The sequence below is a fragment of the Urocitellus parryii genome, chromosome 6, assembly GCF_045843805.1.
Source record: "Urocitellus parryii isolate mUroPar1 chromosome 6, mUroPar1.hap1, whole genome shotgun sequence".
Lineage (NCBI taxonomy): Eukaryota > Metazoa > Chordata > Mammalia > Rodentia > Sciuridae > Urocitellus > Urocitellus parryii.
In genome coordinates, this window is record NC_135536.1 from 183,209,105 (window position 1) to 183,234,157 (window position 25,053).

The 25,053-nt window shown below is 41.5% G+C and overlaps 1 protein-coding gene across 2 annotated transcripts in view; it reads right to left on the reverse strand.

Moving 5' to 3' along the window:
* The window catches only part of Ptprt (protein tyrosine phosphatase receptor type T), a 1,043,151-nt gene that overhangs the window by 239,099 nt on the left and 778,999 nt on the right, over positions 1-25,053 (reverse strand). For both annotated transcript variants that reach the window (XM_026383218.2, XM_026383217.2), the window contains exon 11: positions 24,798-24,900. In XM_026383218.2, the coding sequence (XP_026239003.1) occupies positions 24,798-24,900 (103 nt within the window). The remainder of the gene's footprint in view (positions 1-24,797; positions 24,901-25,053) is intronic.

The following is a 25,053-nucleotide window of genomic DNA, read 5'->3' on the forward strand; positions in this document are numbered from 1 at the left end:
TATAATGAAAAAGAGAAAATGTTATCAAATAATGTTGGGGAAATTCCCTAATTATAATGGGAAAACACCAAATTTAAGGCCTCATCACATATGAGAAGCCACATTATGTTGCAATAGTTTAGAATTTAATTTATTTACTGAAAAATTTCAGGATGCCCATGCCAACCAAATACAATGTGTGATTCCTGATTAGGTCCAGGATTCAATTTTAAAAAACCCTTAAAAGGATGGCTAATTGGGACAATTGGGAAAATCTGAATATGAGCTAGATATCAGAGGCTAGTACCATATCAATGTATAATATCCTGAGTGGGATATTTGATGGCTATGTAAGAGAATGACCTTTTCCTTAGGAGATGCAAACTAAAGGTTTTCAAGAGCCGTGAATGCTACAACTCACCCTCAAATGTTTCAACGACCATTTGAAAGAAGAAAGAAAGTAAATATGGCAAAATGTTTACAACTGGTGAACCTGAGAGAAGGATATATGGCCTTGCTGTAGCATTCTTAAACAACTTGTAGGTTTAAAATCAAAGAAAAAGATGCTCTTGGGTGGAGAAAAACTCTTTAAGCATAACAAGAGAACAATTCACTAAAGACAAAAGGTCCATATGTAAACACAAAATATCTGAATATATGAATAATAGGTAAAATAGCAAATTAAGAAAACTACCCCAGAAAACTCGAAGAGAGGGAAACTATTGTAACATTTAAGAGACCATAGTAGGTAAGGAGGATTACAATACCAAGGGGCACACATAAAAATCAATATATCATCTGAATAAAGACACAAGATCATATTGCCTCTCTATGAGGTAGAACTAGAAATTATTAAACCAAAATTTGAAACAATTTAACTGGGGAAAATAAGAATTTCCAAACTATTTTCTATCAACTAGGAAATCAAAACCTCAATTTCAGACGTTTTGGAAACTATTACGACAAGAACAGTGATGTTTAATGCTTACGAGAGATAGGACTAAACCTGTTTTTGGCATCTGAAAAGCCTTTGTTATTAAACAAAAAAGAATGACAAAAAATTAATTAAGCATTCTATAAAAAGAAAATGAGAATAAACAATACGAGAGCCAGATGGCTTTTCCAATGAGTTCTTTCAATGTTTCGGGAACTGACAATTCCCATGTTATATAAACAATTATATAAGACAGAAAAAGAGGGAAGAAAATTGTTGCAAATTGTTCCTTTAATATAATATTAAATCGGTTCCCCATAAGCAGGTCATTTATTCCAGGTATACAAGATGGGTTTAGTAATAGACAATCTTGGAAAATCTCACATAAGTCCACAGAGAAAGCTGATATGACCATAGGAGTAGATGTTAAACAGGCGTTTGATAAAATTAAACACCCATTTCTGATTGTAAAAGAGTGATAAAGATAAACTGCGGAATAGAAATGATTTTCCTTATTGTATTTTAAGTGTATCTGTTTCAAATCTACAACTAGTATCATTCAAGAAAAATTTGCTGCAGGTCTAGTCATGCAGGTCGGGAGGGAGGCAAAAAAGCCGACTATGAACATCATTTGGCAACAGTGCCCCCAAATCTGTCCCCAGCGCAATGAAACATAAAACCCAAACCACAGCTACTGCAACTGGAAGAAGAGGGCACAAAATTATCATTATTCATAGATGATGTGATTATTAGCTGGCAAACCAAGATAATAAAATTTAATTACAGAAACTCACGAGAGGTTTCAGCACACGGGATGGATAAAGCACAAATACACAGCACACACTCCAACACACCAAAGTTTCCCTAAATGCCAGCCAAATACAGTTAGCAAATAGCAGAAGAGGAAAGGCAGCATAAGATACCACAAGCTTAATACCATTAACGAGAAAAATAAAAAGCAATTTTAACAAGATAGCTGTGGATGGAATCTACATGATTGAATCGATGTAGTTTCCCTGAGAAATAGCAAAGACTCAAGTGAATGGATAGGCTCGCCCACTTTCACTATGAAAATGTCTGTGTTCCTATCATCATTTCAAATTAAGCAAAAGTTTTAATACAACTGAAGCCAGTTCCTTGGGGATTATTTAGGAAACATGATAAAGCCATTTTTAAAATTCATAGGGAAACCTAAGTGGGTGAAAATAGCTTAGGACATTTTGAACAAGGATCATTAGCAGGTCAAGGTATTAAAATGTTTTGTAAAGCTATGATTAAAACAGTGTGCCCAACAGAGGGACAGAGCTAATAAAAGAGCATAGAAAAACTAAGGATATAGTGGGATACACACACATGCATCCACACACTTGTGTACACATTCAAACATGTTTACCCAAACCTTCACATTCAAAGAGCTTTAGTGATTTTCGGCAAAACAATATGCAAATGGAGAATCAAAGCTATGTAAAGTCTAATTTTTTTAATTTGATAAATAAAAATGAGAAAAGACTCCGGTGTGAACTTTTAAAACTTGCTATCATTTCTATTAAAAGCATATATTATTTTTACGATGAATCTTAATCAAAGATCATTTGAAATGAAATCATAAAGTTTCACAAATTACTCTGGTACTGTAATAAGGATCAAAGATATTCAGGAACCTAACATTACTTTGAAAATGATGTTTAAACGTAACGTGTTACAAATAGCTACAGTACCATATTTTAAATTGATGGATGGATTTCTCCACTTCAGTGTCAAGGCGTAATCTCTACCTAATATACTTCCACCTTGCCAAGCAACGTTAGTTAACTATTTAATATTTACTGAAGACACCCATCCTTACCTGACTCCAGATGTGTTATTTTCTGAATCCAAGTTGAAAAGCATAATTTCTTTTTCTTTTTTTGGTGCATTATAATTATACATAATAGGGGATTTATTATGTCGTATGGGTACATGCACATAACATGATTTGATCCATCTCTTTCTCCAGTATTTTACCTTTTTCTCTCTTCTTACCTCTGATCTGCTTACTTACCACTACCTATCACCCTTCTGTTTATTATTATTACTATTATTATTATTATTATTTTAATTAATGCATTATAATTATAGGTATATATGCAGAATTTGTTGTGATATGCTTGTACATGGAAATAGCATAATTTGGGTAGATTTTATACCCCAGTAGTTCAATCAGCCTTTTTGCTGCTGTGCCTAAAGGACCAGACCAGCACAATTGAAGAGGAGGAAAGGTTTATTTGGGCTCATGGCTTCAGAGGTCTCAATCCATAGATAGCTGGCTCCATTCCTCAGTGCTTGAGGTGAGGCAGGACATCATGGCGGAAGAGCGTGGCAGAGGGGAGCAGCTCACATGGTCATCAGAAAGCAGAGAGAGACTCCACCCACAAAATACAAATGTATACCCCAAAGCCATGCACCCAATGAATCACCTCCTCCAGCCACACCCCACCTGGCTCCAGTTACTACTCAGTTATTCCCATTATGGATTAATTCAACAATTAGGTTAAGGCTATAACCCAATCGTTTCTCCTCCAAACCTTCTAGCATTGTCTCATACGTGAGATTTTGAGGAAAATCACAACGTAACAAATCATAACACCCAATTTTTCTCCCTACGTTCCCTTTAGCTCTCCCTCAATTCCCTACCTCTATTCAATTGGTCTCCCTTGTATTTTCATGAGATCCCCCTCTATTGTTTCCTTTTTCTTTTATTTCTTTCCCCCTTTCCCTTCCACATATAAAACATTCGACCCTTGATTTTCTGAGTCTGGCTTATTTCACTTAATATGATTGTTTCCAGTTCTGTCCATTTACCAGCAAATGTCATAATTTGATTCTTCTTTATGGCTGAGTAGAACTCCATTGTGTACATATACCATATTTTCTTGGTCCATTTGTCTGTTGACAGGCAGCTAGGCTGTTTCAGTAACTCCACTGTGGTGAATTTCTACGCTAGGAGCATGGGTGGGACTCTATCACTACAGAATGCTTATTTTAGTTCTTTTGGATAAATACCAAGGAGTGGAATAGCTGGATCACAGGGTCGTTCCATTTCTAGTTTTTTGAGGAATCTCCTTACTGGGAAAGTATAATTTCAATCAGTCAAGAATCCAGTAATGCATGAAGAATAGTTATTAAATTATTAATAATTATTAGCTAATGTCAATAACATTTAAACAAAAACACCTTTTGCATTGACCACCTCAATGCAGAAGGTGCTAATGGACAATGGCTAGGAGAAACAGAATCCTTCAGGCCTGCTGGCCACTGAGCAGTGCAGGGCCAGCAGCATCCACATGGCCTAAGTCATGCTGGAAGTGCTGAATCTCAGGCCCCACCCTGGTTTCGAATCAGAATCTGGACTGTAAAAGAGCTGGGGTGAATTCAGTTGCACACTGAATTCTAAGAAGCAGCAAAGTGAAATAGCATAGCGCACTTTAGGGAATGGCAAAGTTTCCTTCCTGCTTTCTGTTTTTTAATAAACATTGTGAAGTGTTTGTTTTCTGTACTGTAGAGGAGAGTCAGGCTGTTTCCCTCACCCCAGGCCTCCTGATACTGCCGCCTTCTTCACATGTCTTAGGAAACAACCCCTTCACCCTCCTGCCAAGTTCTCAGCTGAAATGGCATTGTTGCTTTCTGCAGTCACCTTACGTGGTGAGAGGAGCAAAGCAAAACAAAAACGAGTTGAGCAAGATGAGCTTCGATAGGGATTCCGGCTCCAAACCTCACGATTAAAACCCACAGTGATGCTTTCACACAAGTCGACAACGCAGCAGCTGTTTTTAAAAGAGTCATCAGTAGGGTGCCTGGGATGTCTCTACTTGCGGCAAAGACACTTTGGGCAAGGAGAGCGTTGGGTGAAACCCCTCTGAGAAGTTTTTTAATAAGACCATCTGAAATCAATTATCCTCAAAAAGCCCTTCTAAGCGCTGAAAAGGTAAATGGAAATGATTACTAATTAAGCATTAAATTAATCATAATGGCTGGCATAGCAGTGCCAGATAGGGCACATCTATGCTAGGGATGAATTATAACATCAATTAAAACATTTTTTTCCTATGGGAAAACACAACCCACTGATGGGAGTGCTTGTAGGGATGCAATGAGCTGGAAATCATGTACAGATATGTAGATTCCAGGTCACCAGCTCATAGCAGAAGTGCCTGTGAATTCTGGAGCCCCACCATGAATCTCTGGATGTGTGGTGTGAGAATATGAACTTTGAACAAGTTCCAGGAACTTCCTGTGGAAGTCTTGCCCTGAATCTAACGTAGCAGCTCATTAGGGTAGTCTATGACCTCCTGGGAATTTCTGAGACCCAGTTATTCTTGTCACATTCCACTACAACGGAATGTAGGGATTATAGGGGGGAAAAAAACCACTGGGTCACAGTCTCTGCTCCAGGAACTATCTCTTAACCCTAATGCAATGGAACAGCCTCCCATAACTTTAACGACATTTTACTTAGCAACTGATGACAAAACAGCCAGTTGTGACTTTAAGACGAGTTGACTTACTAACTGCAACCTCTTGTCAATCTGATCTTGCCAGCTCTCATCTCATACCTCATGTGAGCATTTCTTTCCCCAATAGAGTCCCAACTATTTCTTTGTTCCTTCTGTACACAGAGGCCACCTGGCCTATATCTGTGGCTTGTGCGTGTGTATCCACAATAGCAATTCTATTCTTTCTTTATTCTCAAGTAAAAGTTCCTTTATTAGAGATTCCTCGATAGATTTTTGTTTGATGCTGATAAACACAAAAAAAAAACATTTTAATAGTATTAGATTTTTTAAAAAATTTTCTCAGTGTGCTGCTCTTCCCAAGGAGGGCCATAGCAATGGAGGGCAAAACTGCTGGTGCTTAACATGAATCAAAGCAATGGCACCCAACTGTGCTTATTTTTAGATTCTTGACCACCACACATATGATATCAAAGACAAAATTGATGGGTTGACTAAAGTCCCTTGATGCAGCAATAAAATGTGTTGATTTTATTAAAACTCATACTTTGAGTACGTGTCTTTTTAATATTCCTGTGAGACAATGGACAATATGCATCAATGACATCTCCTACTTTCCAAAGCACCGTGGTTTCTTGGAGGAAAAATATTTCTGTGATTGAGTTGCATATTAAACTCACCACATTTTTTATGAGCTACCATTATTTTATTTTATAATCATTCATGTCTTGAGATAGGGTCTCACTAAGTTGTGCTGGCTGGTCTTGAATCTCTGGGCTCAAGTGATCATTTCTAGGCTCCATTATTTTTCCTTGAAATTGTGAATGATAAATTATGGTAATTCATACTGGGGTATTTAGTCAACATTTTCTCCAAAATGAATGAAGTCCACCTGTCACTTTAAGGAAAACTGACAATTTTTTTTTTTATTTTTTCAAAGACATAACTGAGCTTTCAAGTGAAAACCAGAATTTGGAAGACTTGTGTCTGCCATAGTGAACATGAGAGGTTCCCAATACTTAACTACTTAACGTGAGATTGGTAGAGATAGCAAATGTGAAATTTTGATATGGTATGATGAAATGTCTCAACATTTAGAAGATTTTTATAACTGAATATTTTTTAAATAACCAAAGCATAATGTTGCAAAAACATGCCAGGATAAAAGGACTATTTAAAGTGCAAGAGAGATGGATGTATTTTAGTGTTACAAAGTACGAAACCCTCAGAAAACATGGTTTGTGCAATGAAAACATAGTTTCACTGCAAATAAATTTTAGGAAACTGCCACTCTGGATTTTTGTGCAATATTAAAGAAGAATATCCATAATTACCTGGAATGTCTATTAAAATATTCCTCCTTTTTTTCCAATTACATATCTTTCTGATGCTAGATTTTCTTTATAAATTTCACCCAAAACAATTCATAGTAACAGATCAAATGCAGAAATAGATATGAGAATCCAGTTATCTTCTACCAAGACAGATATAAAGAGGATTTGCAAAATGGGAAACTGTATCTCTTCACATTATCTTTATTATTTTGAAAAACAAATATTATTGACATTCACATTATTGGGCTTAGTGTTATTTTAAATGAATTAAACATTTTTAAAATTTAGCTTTTATTTCTGAAACAGTAAATATTGATAGATAAAATCCACATGAACCAAAGCTCTTTGGGACCTTTTCTGATTTTAAAGAGTTGTCAAGGGGTTTAAACCAGGAAGGATGAGAATCTCTGATCTAATCATACATTAAGGAAGACTGTCAAAATACCATAGGGCAGGATTCCTAATTCTTAGAGCTATCAGCATTTGGAACTGGATAATTGTGTGGGGAGAAGTTGTGTGTGGGGGGGAATCCTGTGCACTGTGAGATGCAAGATGCTCAGAAGCATCTCTGGCCTCTACTTGATAACTGGATACCAGAGGCACTACCCCCCACATACACACTGTGATAACAAAAATACCTCCAGACAATAAAGAGTAACTCTGGTTGAGAACCCCTGCCACAGGTAAATGGGAAAGGATGTAAAAAGACATCTCATTAAGAAAAGAAATGCCAATAGTATAAAAATACATGAAAAAAATTCTATCTTTCCAGTGAGGCAAGAAGAGTAAATCAAAATGACTGTGTGTTCCCATTTAAATTCACTGAATTAGCAGAAGTAAACAAAAATTACAAATGCCATTTCAGTGGGCGTTCTAGTTGAACTGGTGGGATTATATAATTACAGTTGCACTGCTAATTGGTTCGTCAAATTGGGGGAAATAATTTGCCAATGGTTTTCAAGACTCACAGCATTTTTGTGACCTCGGAGTAAAAAGAACATAAGCTCTGGAATCAACATTGAATTTGAATTTTGTCTCTGAAACTTACTGGCTTTGTGACCTTCCTTAATTTATTTAAATGGTATCATTTGTTAAAAAAAAAACCCTGAAGAATAATGTCTCCATCAATTATTATTTTGAGAACTGGATTAGATAATAATGTAAGTGAACTTCTTGTTAAAAATGGAAGAATTAATGCACTCCACTTACCTCTTCTCTCTCCTGAGACCTCATGAAAATGACAGTGAAAGATGAAAAAGAATATAAATCCACAAGGAAAAAAAAGAGAACAGGAGAGGGACCATTGGTAGAGGAGATGTTTCGACAAAATTCTAGAAGACTAAAAATGGTCAGAAGAGAGGGATCTAGTGTAAAGGATAAAGAAAAGACAACTTGCAAAGGGGTGTTAATATGAATGAAGTTGATTTGCTCCGTAGATCTCTAAAGATACCCCAACCCTGGAGCAGGTGGGAGTGTGGAAATGAAATGTGTGGCTGGAAACAGGGCTGTTGATGAAAATCTGCACAAAACCATCCAACTCCTGGCCACAGAGAGTCACAGGTGCCAATCTCCTACCCCTCAGGCATGAGCTAGGAGGAGGCTTCATCCCTGGAGAAGTGAATGCCTCCACCTCCAAAAATACAGCACCTCCAGTCAACTTTTCCAGCATCTTACTTTTAAATGTTGCCTACCAAGATTTACTGGTTAGGCAAGACATATTTCCAATGTGAAGATCATCAACCAATTCAAACCAGGAGAAATGACTCCAGAAGAAACTGACATAATACAGAAGTCAGTAAGGTCCCTTCCTCATCCCAAATTCTAAAAAAAAAAAAAAAAAAAAAAAAAGTTTGAGAAACAATTCCTGCTAAAAACAAGAAGGATATGCTACAAGGAAAAGCAAATTCAGAGCACAGCAAATAGCTCTTGGAAAAGTCATGATTGCTAATATTATAAACAAATGCAATATAAGGTCTAGTGTTTTTCTAGAAAACAGAATAAAATGATCCCCCCCCAAAAAAAATTAAAGAAAATGGTAAAAAAAAGAAAGAGTATTTCATAATAAATCTGAAATGATGAATCTCTGTGGGAAATAAAGATATATGGCTAGCTTAATACAGATAATGCCTGAAGATAAAAAGAATAATGGTATATGGATGAAGAATTAAATGAAAGAAATATCGCCAGTGTACCAGACAGGCAGAGTAACCAGAGTAGTATAACACAGTAGCTCAGTGGAGCTAGAGGTCTCAGGAGAGAGAAGAGATATGTTCAAATTTCACATCAGCCACCTATGAGCTGCCTGGTCCTGGGCAAACTACTTAACCTTTCAGAACTTCAGTTTCCCCATCTGTCAAATATGGATAATACCAGTTACTATCACAGAATTTTGATGACAAAGAACTAAGGTGATATATGTATAGGACTTGTACTTGGCACTTTTAAAGCTTTAAGTTAATTATATAATGCTATAATAAAAGCAGTGTACCACTCGGTTCTGAAGTGACCTGCTTTTATGGAGTTATAAAATTAGCCATTGTGTATGGATCTAAGGGAAAACAGTGGTGTAACCATGCTGGGAAGTTGGAAGGGAGGGACTGGATGATTTAAGACAGCCAACTTCTCATCCATCATAGCAGGAAATAAATGGATAATGTCTGCAATCAATAACTTTAGAATAGCACATTATGTAGTGACATTGTGGATTCCCACAAGAAATGGCAAATAATAGAAATGCAGTTGCCCCTGGGGCACAGAAGTGAGGGGTGGTAAACAGTGGGGTAGAGAATGGTTTGACTATTTGATTTTCCAAGTATGTGTACTTTGGGTTTTTTTTTTAATTAAAGAATGAAAATGGATAATGTATATGAGTTGGCTGTCAGTGTCTGGCATATAATAATTGACGCTCAGAACCTTGGAGTTCCACTTTATTCATTTTAGTAATTTCACTCCTGGGGATTTTTTCCCATTTAAAGATATAATACCAAAAGCGAAACATGAATAAATATGTTATTGCTGGATTATTTATAACAACAAATAACTGGAAATGACCCAAATTTTCAACCATATGGGAATGGCTAAGAATTATGCAAGAGCCTGATAGAATGTTAAAACCATAGTTTGAGTTTATTTCTTCAGATGGCTATGGTTGGCTAGAACCAATCATACATGCACGCACAGGTACATGCACACATGTCCCTGATGTATGGAGACTGGGAAACAAGCCTGAGAGAACCAGGATGCCTAAAGCCAGGATAAGGAGGTACACTGTATCTTTATTCCATCTTCCCCGGGACCCCCAGAGTCCCTAATAGGAGGACTCACAACTCCTTGGGTGCAAGGGGAGTGACTCCCAACACTTGAAGTTTCCTGTGACACAGCCTTTTACACTTAGAGTTCACATCGCTATTTGGAGAGAATACATACTCACCATCCATGCCACTCAAGGCAATCATTTCCGGTGTTTAGAAGGTCCTCCCTGGCTCTACAGTTAGACTCAGCAGTAGCAAAGCCAAACCTCCCCTGAACATCATTCCCAACTGTGCTCAGCCTCCAGCTGACCATATCCCATGAAACCCATTTCGAAGCAAAGGTACTGATGAGAACTATGTGAGAACAATGAGAGATTGACAACATAATGCGTAATGACTGCATCAGAATCTACAAGGGCTACAAGAACCACAGCTCCTATGGATAGTTTGAGCTTAGCAAGTATTTTTTTCTACTCCAGTGTGACGTTTTCAGTGTAAAATGAAAGAATGGGAAGTCACCGATTGATCACAGGTTCCAATGCAGAATAGGAGTTCAACAAAGCTCAGATGGCGGTTGACTTTGTATGTCCGTGACCCACTCCTTAGAACAGTTCTCAAGCTCTAGCATTCATGGGAAGCTCTGGAGGAAGATTCCTTAAACTCAGATGGCTGGCTCCACCCCCAGACCTCTGATTCAATAAGTTGGGGGTGAGGCTCAGAGAATTTACATTCCTAACGAGTTCCCAGATCATACTGATGATCCAGGACCAAACCTAGAGAAACACTATTCTACAGGCACCACATTTTACCAAAACGAACTGGGAAAAAGATTAAGACTTTGGGAAGAGAAAGGCAGGTGGGAATTTTTTTTTTTCTAAGAGTCCTTCATCTGCCTTGATCTTGACCCCTAATGGATGGAACATTGGCTTGACATCTATACCAGCTCTGCCTCCTTCCCAAGCTGCCTGCCATGGTCCTCCAGGGCTCCAGCCCTAAACGGAGCTTTGCTGGTCAACTTGCTAAACTGAAAGATGACAACCCTTTCCCATCTGCCTGGCGGCGACATTCTGATGCAGAGGCCACCTTTTTAGGCTCCAAGAAATTATGCATTCGTTATGGAGGAAATTAACACCTCAAAGCAAACTATAATTAGGAATTCTTCAATTCAGTTTATGCTTTTTCAATTAGGCACTCTATAATTTTAATCATGGGAGCATTAACATGTTTCTGTAATTTATATACCTGTGGTATAATTAAGCCTGGGAAACACATCGCTCTAAACCTGAATGGAAGTGATTGTTTCCCTTCACACTTGCAGTACCGCGGGTCCCTGATGGAGAGATGGTGCCAGTTTCCAAAGAGTCATGTGTGAGCTGCAGTGGCCAATGAGATCACTCCTGACTCTGGACATGTGAGGGCTGTCACAGACCCTGAGATGCCTTTGCACAATTGGCCCATGTGTGTATATCTGTATCCCAGAGCTTCAACTCCTATTGTGACTTCCAAAACATTCCCACGATTGGAAATAGCTTTGGATGATTATTCTTGGAAACTAATTTCAATTAAACAGGAACAGGGTGTCCTGGCAGGGGAGACATTATCTGTGAGCTGTAGAAAGCAGATAGCTTTGAATTGAAGAAATTGAACAATAGGTTAAAACTTAGCCTGGATTGGGACCAAGCTCCTTCCCTCCCCCCATTTATTCCTCTTCCCACTTTCTCTAACTCGACTCCTCTCTCATAATTTCAGCTTTGCCTTTCAGCCACAAAGCAGACCCTGAATCCTACGTGCAAGGTAGTTCTCTTGGGATTCTGAGCTGTTCTGCAAATTCAAGGAGTTCAGAGGCACACTGAAAGTTTTTGTGCTTATTCAGACTGAACCTCTGAACTTTCTGAAGGTTAAAAACCTTCATTTTTTTTTCTCTTCTTCCTGCTCTCCCCACAATAGCAAATTCAGATTTGCTGACTGCAATAAAAGGAAAAAGAACATAATCAAAACTGGCCCGGGGGGACAATGCATACAGATTCCAACCCAGCTGAGTGACGCGCCCATATTGCTGCAGCGTTTTGGCACTCAATATATTTTGTCTGATCTAAGAAAATATAGAACTTTTTATAGAGTGAAAGTTGGAAATGGATTTGTTTCTCCCAGGCTGCTCTAGCCTTCCACAAAAGAATACAGATTGGTTCAGATTCTGATGTTCAGCTTCACCAAACATCCATCTCGTACCTACGCCCCAACATCTGTATACAAGTGATATATTCAGATTTGCTATCGGCATGCAACAACACAACATGAATTATTTCAGACACCAGCCATTGTCCTCATCAAAGGAAATGGGGGTGTGTTTTAGCCCCTACATGGACAGGGACAGAGACATAAGCTGGCAGAGATTCTAGTTCAGCTATCAAGAGCTAAAACTGGTTATGCTCATGCTAAAAGACACAGCGGCAGAGAGTTTCAAAAGCTGAGAAACCAACAAGGTTGATGCCACAGTCACATGCAAAATCATGACTTCCCCATATCATAACAGCAAACAAATATTATCACCACAGGAGAAACTACCTGGTTCCTACACATGCTCTTTTTTCCATACCTGAGGCCACTTATAGATTAAACCAGTAGTACTCAAGTATGAGACAAGGCCAACTAGGTTGGCACCACCTGCGAGCTTGTTCCAAATGTAAATTCTTCATCCCATCATGTATGACTAAGAAGAACCAATAAAAATACAGATTCTCGGTCTCCAACCCAAGGGAGGGTGATGCAGTAGAATTTTGGAAGTCTAGTTCAATGGAGCTAGTTGGTCAGCCATAGATTTCATTCTTCTTTGGGGAATTCACATTTTATACCTGTGTCTACAACCCCATTACAATGCTCATTTCTCATGGCAGGATCCCTGGCCTGTCCCCAAATGGCTGCATTAATAACCTCTTAGAACTCTTTGACCTCTATCAGCCCTCCAAGGATCTAGAGCAGAATTTTCTATTATAATGGAAATGTTGTCCAAAATGGTAACTACTAGCTCATGTAACCATTGGTTAGTTGTGGTTATTATTATGTGGCTATTGCAACTAATGAATTGAAGCTTTAATTGTATTTAATTTTAATTAATTTAAATAGACACATGTAGCTATAGAATTGGACAGTGGCTACATATCTTGGACAGTGTAGGTCTAACATCTTGCCCTGGAATCCTTCTTGTTTTACTGGGGCAGCTAACTCCCACCCTAAAAATGAATACTTTATATATTTGTAATCTTTAAAGATTGTTTAGTGAGCCTATACCTCAGTGGAAATGTACAAGTTAGAGAGCAAACCTTAAGTAGCTATAGCCAGGCAAGAAAAGGGTCTGTGGTTTGTGAGAAGGAGTGAGCCCAAATTTCTTCTTCCTAGTGATGCAGACTCTAATCGTTAAGTTGTTCTTTTCCTATCAAAAATTCAGGGCTTTAAGGATCACCTCTCTTACTGCTGCTGAGAGGAGGCAACTCTCTGAGCAGCCCCAGGCTGCTGGAGCAGGCATTGTGCAGAATGCTTTTTGGTTAAGAGCAAACCTCCTTGGATTCTAACATGGCACAAATCCATGCACTAGCTCAGAAAAACATCAAAGATCAGGCTGTAGCAATGCACTTGGTGGAGGCAGACTTGAAAGTCTGACCTTTGGTTGGCTGCAGACACAGTCTGAGAGCCATCGGTTATCAGCTGCTCGAGATCTGAGAGAAAGCAGAGATGCAAACTGTCATAGGGCCCAGAAACATAAAGAAAGTAGAAGTCAGCAGGAAAAAAAAGTTGGAAAAAAAAGTGAGAACCAGGAGAAGGCATCTTGCAGGGGCATTGTTGATCTTGCCAGGGGTTCCCCAGGGTGGGATAGTTAGCGCTGCAAAGCTACACCTAAGTAGCTTATCCATCCTTATCATGACCTCCTGTTCCTGAGCATGCTTGGTTCCAACGCCCTTCACCTTGAATTCACCAGTATCTGACCACCACCATCACTGTGACCATGGTCCCACCCAGAGCCACATTATCCCACAGAAGGGGTGCATTATTGAAAACTCATCACTTTCTGTCTTTCTAGCCCATCTACTCATCAAGGGTACCATAGTATCAAAGTTCCCTGGTCCTCAATATCTGTAACCTTCCACATTCTTTTTTTTTTTTTTTTTTTTTTTGAGCAAGCCTACACCAGATAGTCCATTTTAGTTAACCTCATTATCTTCTTTTCCCCATGGTCCTGGGTCATAATGTCTCTCATATTTTCTATTACAAGAGCTTCTTGGAATTCTTGGAAACAATCAAAAGGCAAAATGTTGACCATTTCTTTTCCTTTTTTAAACTATTCTTCCCCTGACTTTCTTGTTTTTAAAGAAAAGTTAAAATAAAGTTATATTGCCCTGGTTTTGCTTCTAATTCTTCAGTCAGTCCTGCTCCATCCCCCATGAGATAGATTTCTGTCCTGTTTTTCACCCCTTCTACTCCACACTCTCGTTGAGGAGGTCATCCATGCCTCCCGGCTTCCAGTACCACCGGGATGCTAGTCATTCCCAAATCTTAAAAGCCCTGTTCCGATGCTGCTGCTGCGGCACTGCAGACTTTGGGAATTTATATAGTCCCTATGGTAGGAGGTGAACATGACAACCACACTCTCCTTCCCCTCATGCCAGCAACAGTCCCCGTCTCCATCTCTCCAGATGGCAGACAGTCCAAAATAGAACATTCTTGTTCTTCATGTTCCGTCGACTGCTCCATTTAAAAATTCTTCCCCTAACACCTGTTTTCCCTCCTTCTTTTGAGCCTGAGTAATATAAAACCAGAATCCCAACATCAGGGACAGTTCTTGGCAAGCTAGATTATTGGACCATCAGGCAAGGGTGGGGGAAATGGGGGCTTATAAAAAGGGACCTGCAGTGTGGTCCGAGTAAGCTGAAGAGAACAGAAACCCACCTAAATTCTTTGGCTATCACCTGACTTTCCCTTTTGTTTTCCTGAATCATCTTTCCTTTTTGAAAAGTAAATTTAATTGTGTACATATAAGGTAAATGGCATGATCTTAATGGGATTTATAGAGATAGTAGAAAACTTACCATAGTGAAGCAAATGAATATCTCACCTAGGTAGCCTTTTATGTTTGTTTCTGTTGGAGATTAAGTGATTTTTCTGCTTGGAGCTCTATGCCAGACCCCCAGAATCACCCTTGTCTCTTTGAATGGTTTCCTCAGTTCTCGTTACATGTCCCTTTAATTAAACTTGCATGTCGTTTGGTTACCATGGTTAACTGGGGGACAGCCCCACGGAGGAGAGCTCTGCAGCAGCATTCATCCCATTATTCCTTATTCCTGGTGGATTCTTGGGTCTGGCTCTTCCTATTTTCCAATCTGGAGGGAGGCTGTCTCAGCATGCTTTGAGCATGGCTACAAATGGTACTAATTGCTTACAAAACTAAATCTTCTTGCAGCTTATGTGGAAGCATCTTCCCACCTCACCATCCCCCCAGAGTTGGGCACATAGCTCTTCTCCGTAGGCTCCAGCAAAGGTGGCTTAGAGAACCAGGGAACCCAGCAAAACAAGTAAGGTTTGGAGGATGAGTGTGGCTCAAAGTTAAGTGTAGTTTTTCGTCTTTCCCAATGAGGACAGGAACTCACAAATTCCTCAGACTGCCCCGTGTTAATAAATCCTCTAAATTTTCATTTCTTCTTCCTAATTGGACACCATCATGTACGGGTGTCTGAGAATCAGACAGTAATGATTCCAATTTTGCTCACTGCAGCGCCACAGACCAGCAAAACCCTTCTGTGATTGTTTCATGCGCTCCCACTCAGGGCTTCACAGTTATTAAAGGAATCCTGGAGGAAATTTGGCAATCGTTTGCTTTTCTTCCCTGTAAAGTTTCTTCCTTCTTTAAAAGTTGGCTGGATCTCCAATTTGCACTGTCGCTAATCACTGTGCATTTCAGAATCCACAGTCCTAACTAGCTGCACCTGTCAAATGCAGAAGAATCGTGGATTCTCATCAGGGAGTGAAAAGAACTTGCAGTGACCTCTAGAAGCCATTGGCTACGTTACACTGACTTCTAGTGCTCAGTCTGGTTCTGCATGCTGCGGCTGTGACACGCTGGACACCAAGCCTCAAGAAGCTCAAGGAAACAGGCGGCAAGTCCTAACTGACCACCTCAGTGGTTCCTCAGTGGTTCTAAGGACTCACTTAGACCATACATCAGGTCCCGACCTGTTCTTGCGTATCTGTTCTTAACTCCTCCTCCGTTCGGATCCCAGACTACCTTCCCTGCCATTGACCTATCCTGAGTAAACTGTCCTCACAGAATTTTCCCTCCCTCTGTGTCTCTTTGCTCAGAGAATGGGACCATCTCGCATCCCATTAGCCAAGACAGACACTTGGAGTTACCTGGGACTGGGTCTTTTCCTCTGCACCCACAGCCCCATCTCACAGAGATGTCATCACCTCCTAAGAGTTTCATCCATCATCACAACTCTTCTAACGTGGGTCACCTTCACTTCTCATCTGAACAACTACAATTGTCCCTCAAGGGTGTTGCTCTTAGCCTTTGGTTTCTTGGCCTTAGAAGTTGACAAATCCTAGCCTTGTGTTTTGGTTCTTGTCATTTGGAAAGGTGCTCAAATGTAGGGACCCATTTTTTTCTTTTTTTGATACCAAAGTTTGAACCCAGGGGTGCTTAACCACTTATCTATATCCTCAGCTCTTTTTTTTTTTTTTTTTTTTTTTTTTTACTTTGAGACAGACAGGGTCTTGCTAGGTTGATGAGGGCCTCACTAATTTGCTGAGGCTGACTTTGAACTTGTGCTCCTTCTGTCTCAAACTTCTGAGGTGCTGAGGTTACAGGCATGCAACACTGTACCCAGCTAGAGACCCAATTTTAAGGGAATACAGATTTGAAGATTTTATCACACCTGGAGATAACTGTATGTTCTCTGATGTGCTACACACAAGCCAGTTCTTGGCAGATTTCACATGAGTGATGGAGGACATTCAACTAGTAGGTATCAACATACAACAGGGCTCAGAAGATGATCCTGCCATGGCCACCAAGAGCAGGGAGCCACTTCTTGCCTCAATAGTTTGATCAAATCCAAGGAGCACTTTGAACTGTCACCAGTTGTACTTAACACACTTCAGTTTATCTAACCTTTGAAATAATCCATGATGAGAGTATTCCCATTTACCAACAATCCACTTGAGATTCAGAAAAATTAAGTATCTGCTCCAAGAGCCCCCAAAGGGGGATAAGGTTGGATATGATTCAGGGGCCTCTGCTGATCTACTGGATCCACCTGGGAGGTCAGCTGTGGTGAGAAGAGTATATACAGGTCCCAGGGTTCAGGCTGCCTCTGTGACCTAGCCCCAGGCCCCAAGGAGGTCACAGTGTATGGTAGCCACTGAACATGAAAGTCTCTGACAGGGAGGAAGTGGTCAAGGCAGAGGGGGCGCCTGGAAAGAGCTGATGCTTCTTCATCAGGATGGAGACACCCTGGAGGTGGCATATTTAAACCAGATGCTGGAGAGACAATGGATGGCATACTCGGAGGTGATAAATGGCAAGCTTGGAAGAGACAATGACATGATCAGAAGCCTGATCACCCAGCAGAGGGCATGGACCTGGGCATCTACCTGCCAAATGTTCCACGCACACACTTCAGTACAAAGTCCAAACCCACAGTGAAGACCTTCTTAACCTGGCTCTGCCTGCTCCTGGATTCTCTCCTCATCTCTCTGGCCCTGTCCACTGGGTTATCCGTGGCTCCCTGAATACACTGTGCACCTTCTCTGCCTGGTGCACATGCTGCTTCCTCCTGTTGGATCACACTCTTCCCTTCTTCACTAAGTTCCCCTCACCCCTCATTCCGTCGGTCTCAGCTCAGGTGCGCTGCCTCCGGCAAACCCACTCACGTGGCTTCCCAGCCCACCAGGCTCCTAACAGATGTCTCTGCACTGAACTCCATGGAAATCTCTGACCTCTGACCAAGTGCACAGGTAGACTCATAAGCAATTTTAATTTTTTTTGGTTGTTTTCCCTTATAGACCTGCACCATTTAAAACGGTAGTTACTTTCCTTTTCAAAGGTAAAACACAAATGGCCAACACATATGTAAAAAATATTCAATATCATTAGTCCTCAGGGAAATGCAAATCAAAAGTACAATGAGGTAATTTCTTAACACATTTAGAACAGCTCTTATAAAAAATAACAAGTGCTAGCAAGAAGGTAGAGAAAAGGAACTCACACACTGTTGTGGGGGGGCACTTAAATTAGTATAGTCACTATGGAAAGAATGTGGAGGTTACCTGAAAACTAAAAGTAGATCTACCATATGATCCAGTTGCCCCACTTCTGGTTATATATTCAAAGGAAATGAAATCAGCATGACTAAGAGATATCACACATGTTTATTGTGGCACTATTCACACTAGCTAAGATACGGAATCATGCCAGGTGCCCATCAACAGATGAGTGGTTATAGGAAAAGTAGCATTTATATAGAACAGAGAATTAATCATTCCATCACATAAAAATAATAAAATCCTATGACTGGAACTAGAGGACATTATTTTTTTAAAGAGAGAGAGAGAGAGAGAGAGAGAGAGAGAGAGAGAGAGAGAGAGATTTTTAATATTTATTTTTTAGTTATTGGCAGACACAACATCTTTGTTTGTATGTGGTGCTGAGGATCGAACCCAGGCCGCACACATGCCAGGCGAGCGCGCTACCACTTGAGCCACATCCCCAGCCCATAGAGGACATTATATTAAGAGAAATAATCCAGATACAGAAAGACAAGTACTGCATATTGTCTCTCATACATGAAAGCTGAAAAAAGTCAGCTTGAATATGAAATAATGATAACCAAAGGTTGGGAAGGGTGTGTGTGCAGGAGACAAGACTGGACTGAGGATTTGATCAGCATATACTATAGGCATATGTTCAAGTATCACACTGAATCCTAATGATATGGACAATTAATACATGTTAATAGAAATAATAATCCTTAAAAAATGAAATGGTTGTCACTAGCCACCAATATCTCTTGAAAATTAAAGTAATTAAGTTAAAATAAAAATCGGTTCCTCAACTGGACTAGCCGTGTATCCGGTGCTTGATAGCTAGGTGTGTGGTCAGTCAATGACAATCATACCAGACAACACATAAATAAGGGCATTTTTATTATTTTAGAAATTTCTATCAGCTGGCGCTCAATTATAGAGTGAGAGGTAGCTGAAGACAAGGTCTTTCAAGTGCATCTCTGTAGTCCTAGCAGCTGGTGTCTACCTGGCTGGCAAAATGGATTTGCTGAATTAACTAGTCATCTACTCCAGTAACCAGATTTTAGTTTGTTTTCAGCACTTGCTAAAGTCTAGATATTCCAAAATAAAAGGAATCTCATGGTGCCCAGCCCCCAGATTTCTTGGCACTCATAACCTAGGGAAAGGCATGTCAAAACAAACAAACAAAAAATAAAGAAAACATACAAATGAATGTGGAACCCCCTTAGAAGCTCAGGAAGGAACCATGAAGGAATTACACAGGTCACTGTTGAGTAGAACCTGATGAAGGGGCAGAGTGAATTTAAATGAATCCAGAAATAAGGTTAAAGCCCGACACCGACACGCCTTGAATTCCATGCTAAGAAGCTTGAACTTAATGCAATAGAAAACCAGTGACCCATTTAAGAATTTTAAGCAGGGAAGTTAACTTGATCCAATTTGTGCTTCCGAAGGACCATTCCAGCAGCTCAGTGGGGGAGGACTGAGGGAAGAGAGGCCAGAGGAGGCAAATCAGCGAGGGCACCTTGGTGGGTTGCACAGAGGTGGGAGAGTGGCCATGGGGGAAGAAGGAGTCCAGCCCAGGGCAGATTCCGAGACTGAGTGGACAGTCCAGGTGGCTGATTGGATGGGAGAGGAGACATGGGGTGTAAAGCACTCCTCCACAGAAGCCTGGGGATCTGGGCTCTGCCCCCAGTTCTTCCTCCAGGGCCTGCATTATGGGTGATTAATTCAGGGCCGAGTCACTTTCTTATGAAGGTTACCACAGATACATCAGCATGACAGGTGGGGCGTGGGGGAAGAAGGTTGAGCGTGTTCAAGTCAGAGCTGAATATTAGATTCTAGTCACTATTTGATTGATCTTTTAAGCAATTCTGGGATTCTGTCACTTAAAAACCAATAAATCTTTGAAAGCCTGGGGAAAGCAATGCAAAAGCAATAAATCTCCATTGTAGAGTATTAAAAAAAAAAAATAGGCCAAGCCATGGAGGTGAATGGCTGGAGGGATGCGGCTGCAGGAGCCCACACTGCAGCTCCTGGGCTGCTCTCGCTCCAGACCTCCTGCCTGTTCAGCTCTACCTGAGCCCCACCCACGAGGCTTCCAAACAAGGAGCAGCAAGCAGCAGAGCTGAGGTGGAGTTGGAGTCAGTTGGGCTGTGAGCATCTGGGGCAGGAGGAAGAAGGACTTACCTGGGGGTAGAGGCCAAGGTTCAGGTTTAGGGATGCCTGAGGGCACGTAGCTCCAGGCAGACTGAGACTCCAGAGTTCACAAGGTACAGGTTGGGCCCACAGAATCCAGAGTTGGAGGACCCCCAGGTGACATCACCTGGCAGTATCCCTACCAAATGACTATCAGGTCATCCCTTGGCACCTCAGGCCTGAAGAACTTAGAACTTCTGGAGGATCAATGAACTCTGAGCCAGGAAACTTGGTCTATGTCTAAACACTTAATGTGTAATGCACCCTGTGACCTTGGACCAGTCAATTAAACCTGTTAGGCTTCAGTTTTTTCCTCTGAAATGAAGATGGTATTTCTCTACCAGCTTATTCACCAGGCAAGTGAGTTAAATTAAAGAAATTATCAACTCTAAGTTCTTTTTTTTTTTTAATAAAACACTGTTCTTTAAAAAAACCCTGATATATAATATTTGCACTTATGCACATAAGTACACTGTAAATAATGAATCTTGATTACATCAGGGTGTTGGCATTTCCATCTCCTCAAACCACGTTGATCATTTCTATATGTTGGGAATCTTCAAATCCTTCTCTTCTCGCCATTTCACGATATATAGAAAGTTGCTGTGCACTCTATGCATCCTACTGAGCTACAGAATATCAGAGCTGCTTTCTCCCATCACTTGAAAAACAGGATTCCAGGCCTCCTTGACCCAGTGACTCTTGTGAGCTCCTGGGAGTCCAGGGATCCCAGTCCCTCTTACTCTTCTCACCTGCTCCCACCTTTCCATTGCAGGACTCTGCGATGTCCACCTTCCTGGGTGGTGCTCGTCTCTCCATCTGCCCCTGGCCCCACTCCATCAAAATGACCCCTGTTCTACTGGCCCCGTAGTGCCTTAAGTTCTGCTGATTTTGTTGTTTTGTTTGCTTATTTGCCTAATGCCCCCTCCCCGCCAATTCACAGGCAGGCTTATAGGTTAATGAGCCTAAGAAGGCAGGGATGCGTCTGTCTGGCCTCTTGCTATATCTCCATTGCCTCTTGCTCAACTCACTTCCTGGTAACTAGCAAGTGCTCTGTAAGTGTGTGTTAAACAACTTAATGGCTATCTTCCCCCCACATGCCCATCTGAGGGCCTGGGATTTAAGGTAAAAATAGATTAAAGTAACTGAAACCTACTGTGATATTTTTCACCCTGTCATTGCAGTTGTCCTGAAAGTCTTGCTGGGTGGCATTAGTTAGTCTCTTCCCCTTGTTGGCTGAAGCCCAAGCAATGGTCTGAAAATAACAGAGAGCTCCCACCCTCAGTGATCCAGAGCCCTGGAAAGAAAAGCAGCCAGACATTTCCAGACACCAACCACTTCCCCTTTGAGCAGTGACATTTCTTTAATTTTAATTTTATTTTTTTGGATGGAAATGTCACCAGAATACGTCATGCATACCTTTCTCAGAGGGAGGTGGTATGGTATAGTGAAGTGAGCACAGGGTTAGGGTCAGCACTGGGCTGAAATTTTGCCTGTGCCACTGGTTGTCTCGTGGCCTGCGCCAACTCATGAAGCTTCTTTTTATCTCAATTTTCATATTTGCAAACCAGGAGACCGCTACTGAAACGTGAAGATACAGATGATGTTATTATGTATGGCCTCAGGCATACAGCAAGTGCTTACTCACTAAGCAGAAGTTAGTAGGCCCTTTTAAGCTAAAATCTCACATATTTTTGTTAGACGGGGACAAGGAATGAGCCCCATGGCTGTGAGGGGCTGCAGTGTGTTGATATTTGAGTACCTGTGTCTGCACAAGTAGAGTGGCCCTAGTGGCCTGTGCTTCCTGCCAATCTCACTTCTCACTGCTGCTGGGGCACTTCCACCTCCTTCTCTTTCCTCATCATTCACTGTAGTCTAAGGGCACCTGAGCTTGTGAAAGATATGTGCAAACTAAGGGCAAGGGTTTCTGTTTGTGGGATCTGGAAATGTTTTCCCAGGCATTTGGCTTGGGCTCCTCAGAGGGCCCCTTGGCCAGGGTGAGGTGGGGGGTGGGAAAGATCTTGGTGTGTGGGGTCAGGCATGCCTAGATGCCTGGATCTAAGTATTTCCCTGTTTTATTCAGTCTCTGTGAAATAGTGTCCATACTTTACAGATAAGGAGAATTGAGTCTGAGAGAGAGGGGAAAAAGAGTTGGTGGAGGGGAGGAGAGGATATTTTGTCTAATGTTCACACAGCAGTGATTGAGCAAGATTGAAATCCAGGTTCAGTGCCAACAAACTCACATTCTTTCCCTGGCCCACACACAGCCAGAAGACTGGGGTCAATGAGCCTAACTCCACCCCCACCAGGAGTCTGTACTATGAGGTGCCAGGGATCAGGTCCCTTTGCTATAGATTTATAGGCTCAGAGAGCTGGATCTTCTACAAAAGGTCATAGACTTGGGGTCAGACCTGAGATTTGCTGTGTGCCAGTTGCTAACTTGATGTGCAACCTTGAGAAAGCGGCTGACCTTCTCTGGGCTGTACTCTTGCCATTTGGAAAGCTTTCTAAGGTTTTGAAATAGTGACTGATCCTGCTGTATAGAAGAGGGAATTCTTAAAGGGAGTAAGGCATTGCTGGCCAAAACAGGACCCATGATTTGACACCCACACATCCCACATTCAAACTCAGTTTTCCTACTTGCTGACGGTCTGCCTTTGGGTATCTCAGTTTCTTCATCTGAAAATGAAGATAATATCTCACAGCATACAGAGAAAATTGAATGGCCATACTACAGCAGAGTGACTGGAGGGAAAAAAGGGGGTTCATAATGTGACTTAGAGCCACCCTCCGTTTTGGCTCATCACGGGTAAGACAGCCCTAGAACAACCAATGTGTGGAATCTCAGACCAAAATGCCATAGTAGGAAGCCCATAAACATGACCCATGACTGTGACAGGGATTGAAATTCTTCTTAGTGGGAAGGAGCATTGTCTAAAGTCTTTAGAGTAGGCAGGAACTTCCAAAATTTGGCAGTTGATTCCATCTGCTTCACTGCCTATAATATCTGGGTTGAGCTGGATGTACATTGGAAAATGAAGACTAGGACCTTCTCAAGAGCCTCTTCCAGACAGGTCTCTTAGCCTCCAGGGACACTAAGAATGATACTGCTGCATGCAATTCTCCAGTGGCTCCCCACTGCACTCATAGAAGCTCCAGCCTCTCAAACACACCCCACTCTCACCCTGCCCTCCAGCCTTGACCTTTATGTTAATGCAAATCTAAGCAGGCATGGCTACTCCCCACTCCAGCAAGCTGCCTCTCTCCTCAGTGCCTCTGCCCATGTGGACACTTGCAACTTGAGTAAAATCTTACATTAAAGAGGTGACCTGGTGTCCCCTCCCTGAGAATTCTGTCCTGTGAGAGCCCATAATGAGCTGTGCTTATCTCTATAAGGATGTCCTTATTATAATTATGTTTTCATATTTCTGCCCTCCACGTCAATTTGGTTTCCTTTAGAACCTAACTTATTTATTTATGGCTAGTTCTCTACTGTTTTACCAAGTACTGAAATAATGCCTGAGACAGAGTGGATACTTAATAAAAATGTGTGTTGAATGAATCATTGGTGTCCCTGTGTCACTCTCCATTCTAATGACACGAGGGGCTCAATGTTTGTTTGTGGAACTGCACTGCACCAATCTGGAAGTTGTTCTATCCAGGGCACAGCTTTGTTTCAATGGACTAGTCCTATTACCTGGAGTTCTGAGCAAAACCAAAGGACAAGATCACTGCCCTTGTTCAAAATGTAACTTGCTAAAAAGAGATGCCCACCTTGCTTGCAGCATGGAAGGACACTGGTCAGCTTAACTTCAGAGATGCTTGGGCTGTGTGGGCATCCAAACGCTCCTGCCCTCTTGTTAAAATCAGTCGCGTAACCTGAAAGGCACGGTCCCTGTGGGGCTCTAACACTCCATGCCCTAGACTGGGGTCTGTTCCTGATCTCTGAGCAGGTTATCTTGAGAATTCAGCAAGTCTGTTTCTCTCTTCCTGAGAGTGAGTATTGTGATCTTGCCAGGGGACTGTATCCAGGTTCCCAATTCTACTAAATTTACCATAATCATGCTCCAGAAAGTTCTCTCCCTGACCATCTTCAGGTTCCTATCAGCATGTTCCCTCTGAACACTCCACTGTGGGAGGAGATGATCTGGCTCTGAGGCCCCTCTGGATTGGTCTCGGACTGCCGACCCTCTTCTCTTTGGGAAGTCTGGCTCCTGGCCTGTGTGGCCCGTGCACACGGCCAGTCACATGACTCTACCGGAGTTGTGTATGGTACTGGGAAGGAAAGCTGCAAACGCCAAAGGAAGAACCTCCTCACCTGACCGGGGCTCCCCGGGACTGAGCGGGCTTCAGCATCACCGTGATGGTTGTGTCCGTCTCATTCAGGGGGGTATCCGTGTCGTACTCAGGCATCGATGGAGCTGCAGAGGGAACAGAGATGGGGGTGAGCTCAGCACAGTTCCCTAACCGCACCCACCACCTCCCCTTGATGCCACCCTTATAGACCCTCCAGATGACTAGAGGGAGTCACATGCGTCACAGGAAGCCCTGACTTCCAACCTGCCACCTGGAGG